This window comes from Capricornis sumatraensis, chromosome 9 (assembly GCF_032405125.1).
Source record: "Capricornis sumatraensis isolate serow.1 chromosome 9, serow.2, whole genome shotgun sequence".
Lineage (NCBI taxonomy): Eukaryota > Metazoa > Chordata > Mammalia > Artiodactyla > Bovidae > Capricornis > Capricornis sumatraensis.
The window spans coordinates 53,926,518-53,941,070 of NC_091077.1; the positions used below are offsets into that span (position 1 = coordinate 53,926,518).

Below are 14,553 nucleotides of genomic sequence, written 5' to 3' on the forward strand. Positions count from 1 at the left end.
GTGATAATATTTATAGTTACATAGAGGGTCAGAAATAAAACTTGACTCTAGGGTTTCTGATACCCAAAATCTGCCTCTGACCAATGTTATGTGACTGAATATTCTTCCAACTAAAGGTACTACAAAATGAGTTTTCAGTTAAGGTTCTCAACAGTTATGATTCACATCTAAAATTTTCAAGTAGATCTCTCAAGTTTCCTAACTTTTTAAATGACACAAAGAGCCTGAAACTGTGTCTCTTCATGGTTTAAAATAAGATCTGTTTTTTAATTTTTTGACAAAAAGTGACCTTGGACTTAAGAAAAAATAAAAGGTTATTATCCCAATGGCATAAGGAGGCAAGAATGGGAAATAGAATGCCCACTTAAAAACTATTGTTTCTGTAAGCCATCCATCCTCAAATAAAGTTGAACACTGAGAAAAAATTTCTGTAACTCCTACTTTATGTAAGAAATACCAGGTTACGCTATGATGGTTTAAATCTAAATTTGACTACCCTCCCAAATAAATACTCTGAGTCAGATTAATTTTATAAAAGAAGATACGTTGGTGTTTCATATCATAACTCTATTCACACTTTTATTCCCAATTAATGACTTCAACTTTCTTTTTAGACAGTGACTATAGACATTGTCAACATGTTTTTAACTTTAAAGTAAGCATGGTCAGATTCTGAAATGGGCAGCAAGTACTTAGAGATTTCAAATGTGATTAAGCTTACATATAAGCTACATATTTTTAATTAGTTAAATTTAATCAAAAAACTTAAATCTTGTTAAGCCATGGCACAGTGGATTGAACAGTCCTTTTTTGGCAATAGATGGTCAAGGTGATGTCTGTCTTTGAAGCAGACACCTGAAAGGATGTGTGGAGATTTGGCCTGGTCAAGCACATGGCAGTGCCTATTAGCTGAAAATCAACAGAACAGAACGCAGAGAGTTTGATTACAGTACATATTTCACATGCCTCTTGTCATGTTTCTTCTAACCATGAAGCCTGGTCTTTTCTTCATGTCTCACTCAGTTACACCTCCTCCAAGAAGCCACTAGTGACTCATCTGAGAAAGACCTCTGTCTAGTAAAAACTCAGATTATTTTATTTGATGGTTATCTTTGTCTCTCCAACTAGAGTGTAAGCAATAAAGGTAGGGAACCTTGTTTGTCTTGTTCTCTGCTAATACTGTAGCAGGCACATACTAGGAGTGTGGTAAGTATTTGATGATCCCCTGTAATCTGTTTTCCTCTGTTTGAAACCACCCTTCTCTCCTCCCAGCGCTGGCTTCTTCATGCTCCTAAAACAAACTCTGTCTCATGGCTTTTAAGATGCTGCTTGACTTGGTCCCTGTCCACTTCTCTAAACTCGGAGAAAGTCTTTATTGGCTTTCTCTCAGTTCCTCACATATGCCAAGGTTGTTTTTCAGCCTCTGCAGTCATCTCTTCTGCCTGAAATGCCCTACCTTTCCTATAAGCTTATTCTTTTGTACTATTCAGTGCTCAGATATTTAGAGAGGTCTTCTATAGTATCCCACACTATGATGTCATGGCTCTCTGAAATAAATTTGGTCATTTATTTGGTTTTCCTCATTGGTATGTTAGCAGAGCCTTATGTATTATAGCTCAAGCTCTTAAAAACAGTGTCTGACACTTGGTAAGTACTCAAATATGATTAAATGAATACTGTGCTGGAAAGTAAGTATCACTGATAGAGATACACCACCAAGTTTAACTCACCAGTTAAGCCTCTTAAAATATCTAGAGCTAGTATCATCCAGTCTCTACTAAAACAGATACAATTTGACCTTTGTGTCATAAGGCAAGCCCTGCTGTTTAACACTTGCTCGAATAGATGCTTTTTTATACCTTCTCCCCGTTATTTTTGTGCATGGTACACCCAACAGCGGAAACAGCATGTTTGCTTGTTCTTCACAGGATATCTTTTTAGGCTGTCCTCATAATTCCTTTTCTCCTTTACACATCTTCTGTTCATCAACTGATGTTAATTTCTAAACTTCTTGCCACTCTGGACAGTTTTTTTTTTTTAATATGGCATCCAATTCTGAACAGAAACTACTAATGATGGATTAACTCACATGGAGTATAGTGAGACTGTTATTACGTGGTTGAAGATTTCATTAATTTTTTTTTGGACCCCCATAGTCAACAGGTGGAGAAGGCAATGGCACCCCACTCCAGTACTCTTGCCTGGAAAATCCTATGGATGGAGGAGCCTGGTGGGCTGCAGTCCATGGGGTTGCTAAGAGTCGGACACGACTGAGCAACTTCACTTTCACTTTTCACTTCCATGCATTGGAGAAGGAAATGGCAACCCACTCCAGTGTTCATGCCTGGAGAATCCCAGGGATGGTGGGAGCCTGGTGGGCTGCCGTCTATGGGGTCGCACAGAGTTGGACACGACTGAAGCAACTTAGCAGCAGCACAGTCAACAGTACCTGGAGCTCACAATTTTAAAATCTTTTTTTCACATGAATACAGATCTCCTTCTGCCGAGATCAGTGGGTATGCATATGTGACTGTGTGTGACTTCCCTGTTTGCTATCTAATAAAGGAGATGATAAGCTGTGAGTGCAAAAGTAGTAATAAAAGGTAGAACATGATAAACATTAGGGATATACAGCAGAGAGGTTTTTACCTGGTGGTATGACTATCATGAGCTAGGGGTATGTTTGAAGAATAGATCATCTGAGGGGAAAAAGAATATGTGAAGGAGAATAATGAGAGAGAAAATGAGGCCAGATTCTGGAAAGCCAGAAACCATGCTGAGTATGCAGAGTGCTCAATGAAGATACCTGTGTGTCAAGAAGAAAAACTTAGCATGAAGGAGGATACACGGGCAGCAGAAAGCTGGTTAGGAAACAAGTGCAATGGGTAAGGGGAATGGGTATCTGAAATGGTTCATGGGCATAGACCTAGAGGACTAGAGAAAGATGATTTATCAAATCTTAGTGGGGTTGGTTCTCTCCCAAATTAAAAACATCTTGTTCCCATTTTCTTTACAACTCAGACATTGCGTGAGCCTTGCCATGCAAAGAGATGCTTCTTGTCTTTGGGTCCATATCTGTCATCCCTTCATCCTAGTTGTCCTCATCTGTTCATTGTCCCTGCTGAAAGTAAGATCAACATGAATTGTATTATGCTGTTTCCTTTCTGAAATACGATTATATAATTAAAACAATGCCACAGTAAGATTCCTTTTCCTTTGCTATAGACTTTACTGACCCCAAGAGATGCTATTTAAAAAATATCCTTCAGTAGGTCCTGGTACGTTAATACTGCCACATGCAGTTTACTCTGTAGTACATTCTGGCCTGCCTTAAGCATTGATAAATTCTGCTTCAAGATACTTGGTAGGTTGCCCAGTTCCAAAATAACCTGGTAGGATTGATTCGGTCCTGAAGGAATATGAATACAGGGAAAATGACTAACAAGTGACTTACTCATTAATAACCAGATCAGGAGCAAAACACAGCATATTTGAGCTTGACTGTCTGTATGATCTCCACCCCAGGGCGAACGCCATGAGGAACATCCATGAATACTGCAGCAGAGTCATTTGGTCATCCAGATGTAAGTTCCTGAATCCTGAATGAGGAGGAATAAAAGGTGTGAGGGAGCATTCTAGTTGCCAAAGAGAAGATCCTCTCTCTGGGAACTGTCAAAGACAGTTTTGGAAGCTGCTAATAGAAGAAATGAAGTGTTAAGTGGACACAGTTCTCCTTTGTCATTTGACATGTAAGACCAAAGCTCTCAGTAATTTTTTTAATAGTATTCAATGTTAGAAAAAAGAGTAGCCAGTTTTTGTCATCTTTTGCTTATTTGAGTAATTATGGACTAAACACTAAAATGCTATATTAAAAAGTAAAACAGAAAGCCACGAATCCTGGCAGACATGACTCATTCAGTGGATTTAAGTTAAAAAAATGCTCCTGATAGTTATACCTCTTACCCCTTGATTAAGCAGGGATGACAGGAAGCCATGGGACCAAGGTGATACACAGCCAGAGTGTTTTATGTAAAAAATTCTAAGGTTTACACCTTAGTGGTGTTATCTTTTGCATCTTACCTGGTATTGCCTTTGCCCATTTCACTGCTGCAATCACCTGCCGCCCACCTAACATGTTGAGTGTGGTCATGATCCGCCAAGTTGAATCTGGAACAGAGCTGTCATATCCTGCATATAACACCTCGGGTTCAATGACTTCCAGCAGTGACACCAGTGTGGGCGTGAGTTGTGGTAATGTTGCAGGAACTATTGTTTTGTTAGCAGGATTTTCAGAAGTTTCTTGCGAGACTCCTGTAGTGGCCTGCTGAATTCCTTTTATCTTTTTCTTTGTTTTTCGAGCTGTGGGTATATTAAAAAAATACACAGAAATCAGCTGTAATGGGAAAGTCTGGGTAGCATAGTTTATTCAAGAGGTATTTCAGTTGCTGAAACTAATTTGAAAAAGGAGAAATCTTTTATGTAGCAGTTATGATAAAGTGACATGAAAGAAGAGAAAAACACTTTCCTGAAAGCAAAGAATCAAGAGGAACCCATTCATTTAATTTCTTCTACAAATAAGACAGTTACTTCTTCATTATAGTTAAAATTAAATGTCTTATGATGTTAAAACAATATAAACATATTACTTACATATTCTTCCATTAAAGTAATTTCTGTCTCAATTTCACTCCAAAGTAAAAATTTTCATTAGTTATACAAGGCAAATTACTATCAACTGAAAGAAAGAATTTAAGTTTGTAATACCAGTAACTGTGGTGGCTTAGGGTTAATCTAAATTATGGGTATAATGAAGAGAGTGATACTGTTTATTGTCTTGCACAAAGTCCCCTTCTTATCGAGATAGTAAGAAGATCCTGCACAGGAGATCATGCACGCAGAAAGATCCCCATTTCACCTTTATATTATGTATACTATATGGGATTTAAAATCTTTGTGGACATTCAGAGAAAACCATTTCTTTATATAAATTACCACTGGGTATAATTTCTTTTATAAGAGATTTTAACTGGTGACTCTATAAGCCTAAAGTATCTATTTTCATATCATGCATAAAGTAACTTTTTTATTTTTGACTTAGTTTGGAAAAGTATAATTGAATTAAAACATGGATTCTGTAGATTTTTTTAGCAGAGATATTCATATTCTTGAATTTACTTGTTCCAGTGACAAATCAAAATATTATTCTTTTCTGGTTATATGTGGGGCCAAAGCAAGCAAATTACAGTATTCTTAAAGAGAAATTACTCAGAGCTCCAAGGAAGGACAAGGAATGTAGGTTGTATGAAAGCAGAAGTGTGCCTGCCTCAGTCATCAGGTATGCAGACCACTGTGCCAAGGAAAAGTAAATGATAGTCATATTTAAAAATTATATCTTTTGTCCCTAAAATGACAAAGTACATAGTTTGTGGAGGACAGATGTGTGGACAAGAACTATGTATATCCATGGGCAGTGTTAGGGGGGAAAAAAAGCCAAACCCTGTCGTTTAGTTGGGTAGAATGGTCCCATTTCTTACTGTGCTCTGTGCTCAAACATTTAAGAATTTTTAGTTAACACTTCAAAACAGAGAAATACGATCATGACTGACACGTTCTATTTTACCATGCTCTGTTGAAGACACAGTATGGTGCAGTAGAGAGCATAAATATGAAACAAACATGTTGGGATATAATCCTGGCTCTGCCACTGAGTAGCTGGGTATCTGTGCCCTATTCCCTGGGCCTTTGTTTCCTCTTCTATAAAATGAGGATAATGTCAGTACTACCTCACAGGGTCTGTTGATAATTAAATCAGAATATATAAAAATGCAATGCATAAAACATTTCTTGGCACATGTTAAGTGCTATGTAAGAACGATCACAGAAACTGGTAGTAAAATACAGTTGGAAAATATTCTGAATTCATGTAGTCCAAGTTTATAGAGGAGTGACAAAGTTAAAAATGGAAGAGCTCCTATACATTAAGGAAACTCTTTCAACAACCAAAGTTACCATATCTTACATCCAGACCTCAAAAATCATGAGGTTTTGTTGACAAATGAGAACATGCATGTCCCAAATAAATACACTGAAACAAAGCCGATTATACAGAGTGAAGTAAGCCAGAAAGAAAAACACCAATACAGTATACTAACACATATATATGGAATTTAGAAAGATGGCAATGATGACCCTGTATGCAAGACAGCAAAAAAGACACAGATGTGTATAGCGGACTTTTGGACTCAGAGGGAGAGGGAGAGGGTGGGATGATTTGGGAGAATGGCATTGAAACATGTATACTATCATGTAAGAATCGAATCACCAGTCTATGTCCAATGCAGGATACAGCATGCTTGGGGCTGGTGCACGGGGATGACCCAGAGGGATGTTGTGGGGAGGGAGGTGGGGGGGGGTTCATGTTTGGGATCGCATGTACACCCGTGGTGGATTCATGTCAATGTATGGCAAAACCAATACAGTATTGTAAAGTAAAATAAAGTAAAAATAAAAGTTAAAAAAATAAAATGAAAACTACTATTAACCATAACTTTAAATTTGTCTAGAATATGTGTTCTTACACTCTACATTAGAGCAGAAGAAACCATGACAACAAACTGGAGGACTTTAAAGTCTTCTCACCTTATCATAAAACTCTTATAATAGAACACAGGCAAAAGATTTTCTGACAATCATACCCATGTTTTCTTAGGTCAGTCTCTCAAGGCAATAGAAATAAAAAGACAATCTACAGACAGGAAGAAAATACTTGCAAATGATTCAACAGGGCTTAATTTTCAAAATATACAAACAGCTCATACAACTTGACAACAAAAATCCAACAACCCCCCCAAAAAGGGCAGAAGACCTAAAGATACGTTTCTCCAAAGTACACAGATGGCCAATAGGCATGTGAAAAGATGATTAACATTGCTTAGAGCTCCAAATGAAAGTTAAACCTGGTGTGTATTTGGGAAAGCATCTAAAGATGTTACTGGGTAAGCAGCCACACTGTATTAGGGATAGGACCAAATGTTGAGTTTGTTCTCTGAATGAACTTATATCTGAGATGAATACTTGGGGAATTAAAGGAAAGCAGTAAAACTGGGGCTGGAGGACAAAATATATAAACCAGTCACTAAAACCTGGCATGCATTAACACATATTCATTTAAATGGTCAGAGAAAAGGAAGATGAAACTAAAATATGCACAGAGATGTAAGAAATGAAGAATCAATATCTGCTTTTGGTAATGAATTATCCTTGTGGCACTGAACATCTACGTGAATTTGTAGTCAATCTGTAGCTTTTGTAACACCTGCAAGAAGATGGGCATTTATCATTTTCTTTAAATCAATGTTTAACATATTGGCACTCTGTAGTAAAGTTTAAGAACGTAGGCATACTTGGAAAAAACTGGGCTAAGTGATTGATGTGTTGTGAGTTTGTAAATATGGTGAAGACTAATCTTTTTTGCTATCAAAGTAATATGAAGAACTGAGAATGTTCTTGTGTGGATTGGGGAATTAGACTGTAGTTACACCCATAAATCTACTTTATGTTTTAAAACATGTACACAGTGTGTACTGGACAGCACCAACAGTTAGTCTCTTTTCTGTCAGAAGAACCACATGGACTTCATCCTTCCTCTAAAAGCACCTCTAACAGCACCATTCAGTTCAGTTCAGTCACTCAGTCATGTCCAACTCTTTGCGACCCCACAGACTGCAGTACGCCAGGCTTCCCTGTCCATCACGAACTCCCGAAGCTTGCTCAATTTCCCCACTCTAGATTTGAAATAAAAGATTGATATATACATGTATATGCAAAGTAAAAGGTAAATAACAGGATAATTCTGACTAGTTTCTATACTAACCCTAGCAATAAAAAGAAAGAGAGACCAAAGTAATGTTTCTTCAAGTCTTACAAGTTTCATTATTACATAATTTTCTTTCTTCATGTATAGTTTGGCTATAATGAAGTCAGTCTTATGTAATAAGAGTTGAAACCTTAAGAGGAATATGAAATAACTCATTTTAAAAATCCTTTTAATTATTGCATCTGCTTATGTATTTTTTCAAAAGTAAAGTGGTAAATTTTTATATGGTACAAAGACAATTCATTTTCAATATTTACATTACCTTCCAGATTCATTCCAGCTTGAAGACATTTTCTATAGCGGCATGCTGGGCAGTTTTTTCTTCGAATTTTATCAATGATACAATCATTTCTTCCAGCACAAAGATAATTGTGCTGTCCTACATGGAAAATAAAGGCACTGTTAAAATTTCCCAGGCCTTAAAGGATATTTTTATGGGGAGGCTCTTTTCTGTTGTTTTCGGTGGAACATAGCCAAGGACCAAAGGCACTGATTAAGGCAGGCATACTGTACATCCAATACACAGTGAGAGGTCAACTTAAAAAGTAAAGTCTTTCATATTGTTTAACAAGCATAGTTCATTTTAAAAAGTTACTGCAGTATACATACAGAAAAGTACACACAAATCATAAATTTATCACCTAATAAACTTATTAAGAAGCAGAAGGTACCCCACAAACCCTCTTTTTGCCCCTTTCCATTCACTACTTCTTCCTCGATAAACTGTTCTTTAAATTGCACTTTAAACAGTTTCTTCAACTGTTATAGAAGACCTCTGTAATCACTATTTTATTATGACTTCTAATCTGATGCTTAGCAGGATTAAAGAAAGAGGAAACTGGTTTAAAAATATGGTGAGAGTACCAAAGGGAAAATTAATTCAGCATGGTACCACCACCTACAAATAAAGTATGCTTCCCTTCCAAATTTTAAATGAAGTCATTGCTGCTAAGTCACTTCAGTCGTGTCTGCCTCTGTGCGATCCCATAGACGGCGGCCCACCAGGCTCCCCCATCCCTGGGATTCTCCAGGCGAGAACACTGGAGTGGGTTGCCATTTCCTTCTCCAATGCATGAAAGTGAAAAGTGAAAGTGAAGTCGCTCAGTTGTGTCTGACTCTATGCAACCCCATGGACTGCAGCCCACCAGGTTCCTCCATCCACGGGATTTTCCAGGCAAGAGTACTGGACTGGGGTGCCACTGCCTTCTCCAAAAAAAGTCATTAGTAAAGGCTTAATCTTAAATTGTGTTAAGGTGGCCAGCAATTAGGTAAATCACAGACTTGGCAAACTAAACTACTGTATATGTAACTTAGGGGGATTTTTAAATTATTTCACATGTTTTTAGACAGCAGATATTGATGATTCTGTCTAAAATCTTCTGGGACGCAGTATTAAATGTGTTAAGAGGTAGAAATGCAGTTTTTACCTGTCAAAAATTTTCAAGGTAAATTTAAAAGGGAAAGACAAAAAGTCTTCCTACCCTCCCTCTACCCTCAGTGTACCCTCTTTTGTTGAAGAAAGCTATCTGAGGGTTTGCTAGCCTGGCAAAAACTGAAAAGATCCTTCTACACAAGACCAGCATATCTAAATAGATACACTGGATAGTTAAGAGTCCATGTCCTTATACTAGAGGGGGTGGTATTCAGAAGATTGCAGGACATTTGTCTTCTCAAAAATAAATCATATTCAAAGAAAAGAGAAAAAATAATCATCATCAATTCGTAAGGTTGAATATACCTATTTCTGATATTAGGAAAAGATCCTTTATGTATAGAATAACCTACTTGATTTGGATAAAACAAACTATATTCACTTCTTCCTAACATGTTAAATCACAGGGCTTGTTAAGCATTAGTTTGGGGTAGATGGTTAACTACAGGCCACAGAATCTGACTACTGGTCTACAATTCAGCTTTGTTCCAGAGTTGTTCTCCAGTGCCAAGTGTCTGTACCAGTCGTTTCTATTCCTTTCTGTATTGTGTTAAGTTTCCTAGCTTCTTTTCTCGGACATGAAACAGAAGCTCTAACCCAATAATTTTATTATACAGAATTAAAGAAGGAACAACAGATAAAAGCATAATTGAAGCAGTTATAATAATGAAAACGTTTTAACCCATAAGACTATCTATGAATCATTGTTCTTCAGTAAACTAGAAGGGACAATTAAGAAAATTATTGGTAAACACAGAGAAAGTTTCAACGCTTTACATCTAACCAAAAGCTCAGTGTGTGCATGCTAGGCTGATGTCTGCTATTCTGGCTGTGCCGGGCGTTCCTCGCCGTGTGGGCCTTTCTCTGGCTGTGGCAGCAGGGGCTGCTCGCTAGCTGAAGTGCTCGGGCTCCAACAGCTGTGGCTCCTGGGGACTAGAGCACAAGCTCAGCAGCTGTGGTGCACGGCCTCGTTGCTCTGTAGCATATGGGATCTTCCCAGATCAGGGGTTGAGTCTGTGTCTCCTGCATTAACAGGTGGATTCTTCACCACTGAGCCACCAAGGAAGCCCTAATAATGGCTTCTTTATCCCAGGCATATCTTCACAATTAAGAATCTGAGCTACAGAATCAGGGGCATTGTACCTTCATAAGTTCAATGCTTTATCTGGTTATTAGCATGAAGTTGGACAAGTCTATGGGTATCTTATCTATAAAAAGAGGAGTTTCAACTAGTGGTCACTATTTACAAGGCATGGATATGTACTTGCTGTCAATACATTTGATAAGACAATAAGACATTTCAGTTTGGAGTTTCTGTGTCTTCTACCACTTGGTAAATTTGTTTTCTAACTAGAGAGAGGGCAGATGTCAGGAGAAAAGCCTTCAGGCCAGCTGGGATTTCTCAATACCATTTTGTTTGTATTGTCCTTATTTTTATAGTAAAAATCAGTTTTTGCACCCATTTATGATAAAAACTCTCCAGAAAGCAGGCACAGAAGGAACATACTTCAACATAATAAAAGCCATATATGATAACCCACAGGAAACATTATCCTCAATGGTGGAAAATTAAAAGAATTTCCCCTCAAATCAGGAATAAAACAAGGGTTCCCTCTCTCACCACTACTATTCAACATAGTTTTGGAAGTTTTGGCCACAGCAGTCAGAGCAGAAAAAGAAAGAAAAGGAATCCAGATGGGAAAAGAAGTAAAGCTCTCACTGTTTGTAGATGACATGATCCTTCACATAGAAAACCCTAAAGGCACCACCAGAAAATTTTTAGAGCTAATCAATGAATATAGTAGAGTTGCAGGATATAAAATTAATACACAGAAATCCCTTGCATTCCATACACTAACAATGAGAAAACAGAACAAGAAATTAAGGAAACAATCCCATTCACCAAGAATAAAATATTAAGACTAAATCTACCTAAAGAAACAAAGGACCTATATATAGAAAACTATAAAAAACTGATCAAAGAAATCAAAGATGACACAGATAGATGGAGAAATATACCATGTTCATGGATTGGAAGAATCAATATAGTGAAAATGAATATACTACCCAAAGCAATCTAAAGATTGGATGCAATCCCTATCAAACTACCAATGGTATTTTTCACAGAACTAGAACAAATTATTTCACAATTTGTATGGAAATATATAAAAAATCTCGAATAGCCAAAGCAATCTTGAGAAAGAAGAATGGAACTGGAGGAATCAACCTGCCTGACTTCAGATTATACTACAAAGTTACAGTCATCAAGACAGTATGGTACTGGCACAAAGACAGAAATATAAATGAATGGAACAAAATAGAAAGCCCAGAAATAAACCCACGCACCTATGGACATCTTATCTTTGACAAACGAGGCAAAAATATACAATGGAGAAAAAGACAATCTCTTTAACAAGTGGTGCTGGGAAAGCTGGTCAACTACCACTAGCAGGATGAAACTAGAACACTTTTTAACACCATACACAAAAAAACTCAAAATGGATTAAAGATTTAAATGTAAGACCAGGAACTATAAAAACTCCTAAAGGAAAACATAGGCAAAACACTCTTTGACATAAATCACAGCAAGATCCTCTATGATCCACCTCACAGAGTAATGGAAATAAAAGCAAAAATAAACAAATGGGACCTAATTAAGCTAAAAGGTTTTGTACAATGAAAGAAGCTATAAGCAAGGTGAAAAGACAGCCTTCAGAATGGGAGACAATAATGGCATAATGAAGCAACTGACAAAGAATTAATCTCAAAAATATACAAGCAGCTTAATACCAGAAAAATAAATGACCCAATCAAAAAATGGGCCAAAGAACTAAATAGATAGTTCTCCAAAGCATACAGATGGCTAACGAACATGAAAGATGCTCAACATCAGTCATTATCAGAGAAATGCAAATCAAAACCACAATGAGGTACCTACCATGTCACGTTGGTCAGAATGGCTGCTATCAAAAAGTCTACAAACAATAAATGCTGCAGAGGGTGTGGAGAAAAGGGAACTCTCTTACACTGTTAGTGGGAATGCAAACTAGTACAGGTACGATAGAGAACAGTGTGAAGATTCCTTAAAAAACTGGAAATAGAACTGCCATATGACCCAGCAATCCCACTGCTGGGCATACACACTGAGGAAACCAGAATTGAAAGAGACACATGTGCCCCAGTGTCGACTGCAGCAGTTTACAATAGCCAGGACATGGAAGCAACCTATATATCCACCAGCAGATGAATGGATAGGAAAGTTTCGGTACATATACACAATCGAATATTACTCAGCTATTAAAAAGAAAGCATTTGAATCAGTTCTAATGAGGTGGATGAAATTGGAGCCTATTACACAGAGCGAAGTAAGTCAAGAAAGAAAAACACCAATATAGTATATTAACGCATATATACAGGATTGAGAAAGATGGTAATGACAACCCTATACGTGAGACAGCAAAAGAGACACAGATATAAAGAAGAGACTTTTGTACTCTGTGGGAGAAGGTGAGGGTGGGATGATTTGAGAGAACAGCATTGAAACATATAAAGAAGCTGAAAGCTTCAGCTTCTTTACTGCTCTCAAAAACAGTGTTGTATAGTGCAAAGTGCACTTGGCAAGGATGCTAGGAAGCCCTTGGTCTGAATTGCAGCTCTGCTGCCTAGCTGTGTGATCTCAGTCATGTTTATTAACCTTTCTGAGCTCCCAGTTTCTCCATCTGTAAAGCGGGAAAATTAGCATTTACCTCGCTGTGCTTCTGCAAGGGTTAAAGGCAGTTGTGCAGAATGTTCTTAAAATAGTGCCTAACACATTGTAACATATTTATATGCAGAGTACATCTAGAGAAAAGCTGGGCTGGAGGAAGCACAAGCTGGAATCAAGATTGCCAGGAGAAATATCAATAACCTCAGATATGCAGATGACACCACCCTTATGGCAAAAAGTGAAGAAGAACTAAAGAGCCTCTTGATGACAGTGAAAGAGGAGAGTGAAAAAGTTGGCTTAAAACTCAACATTCAGAAAACTGAGATCATGGCATCTGGTCCCATCACTTCATGGGAAATAGATGGGGAAACAGTGGAAACAGTGTCAGACTTTATTTTTCTGGGCTCCAAAATTACTGCAGATGGTGATTGCAGCCATAAAATTAAAAGACTCTTGCTCCTTGGAAGAAAAGTTATGACCAACCTAGACAGCATATTAAAAAGCAGAGACATTACTTTGCCAACAAGGTCCATCTAGTCAAGGCTGTGGTTTTTCCAGTGGTCATGTATGGATGTGAGAGTTGGAGTATAAAGAAAGCTGAGCGCCAAAGAACTGATGCTTTTGAACTGTGGTGTTGGAGAAGACTCTTGAGAGTCCCTTGGACTGCAAGGAGATCCAACCAGTCCATCCTAAAGGAGATCAGTCCTGGGTGTTCACTGGAAGGACTGATGTTGAAGCTGAAACTCCAGTACTTTGGCCACCTGATGCAAAGAGCTGACTCATTTGAAAAGACCCTGATGCTCGGAGGGATTGGGGGCAGGAGGAGAAGGGGACGACAGAGGATGAGATGGTTGGATGGCATCACCGACTCGACGGACATGGGTTTGGGTGAACTCCGGGAGTTGGTGATGGACAGGGAGGCCTGGGGTGCTGCGGTTCATGGTGTCACAAAGAGTCAGACACGACTGAGCGACTGAACTGAACACACTGTAAGCACTCAATAAACACTATAAATAATTCCCTTGTTATTCCTTTCATCTCAGTATCTAACTAGATTATAAACTGCTAGGAGATGAGATTTTTATCCTTTCAGGAAGTCAGTGTAGCACTGAGGTTAAGAGCCTGTTTGCAGACAGCTATGCTTGAATCCTAAGTCTGCTGCTTAAGCTGTGAGCATTAGTTCCCTAGTGTATCAAATATGGATCATAAGAGCATTTAAGACCTCACAGAGCTGCTAATTAAGTAGTATCACATATATAAAGCATAGTACTTGGGTATGCTAGTCACTCAGTCGTGTTTCTTTGCTACCCGATGGACTGTCGCCTGCCAGGCTCCTCTGTCTCTGGGATTTCCCAGACAAGAATACTGGAGTGGGTTGCCATTCCCTTCTCCAGCGGATACGTAAAACAGAGTATTTGGTAAATTATTATAAAAGTAGCATGTGTCTGTCTCCATTATGACCCACCACAAAGATTATATGCAGTTTGTGCTAAGGGAGCATAAGAAGAAGGGACTCAGTGAAAAAAGACCACTGAACTA

The 14,553-nt window shown here is 38.1% G+C and overlaps 1 protein-coding gene across 1 annotated transcript in view; it reads right to left on the minus strand.

The window, feature by feature from the left end:
- NR3C1 (nuclear receptor subfamily 3 group C member 1) overlaps positions 1-14,553 on the minus strand; it is a 113,673-nt gene that overhangs the window by 15,635 nt on the left and 83,485 nt on the right. The window contains exons 4-6 of the mRNA XM_068981179.1: positions 8,139-8,255; positions 4,081-4,359; positions 3,455-3,599 (exon numbers count right to left, since the gene is read on the minus strand). Coding sequence (XP_068837280.1) covers positions 3,455-3,599; positions 4,081-4,359; positions 8,139-8,255 — 541 coding nt within the window. The remainder of the gene's footprint in view (positions 1-3,454; positions 3,600-4,080; positions 4,360-8,138; positions 8,256-14,553) is intronic.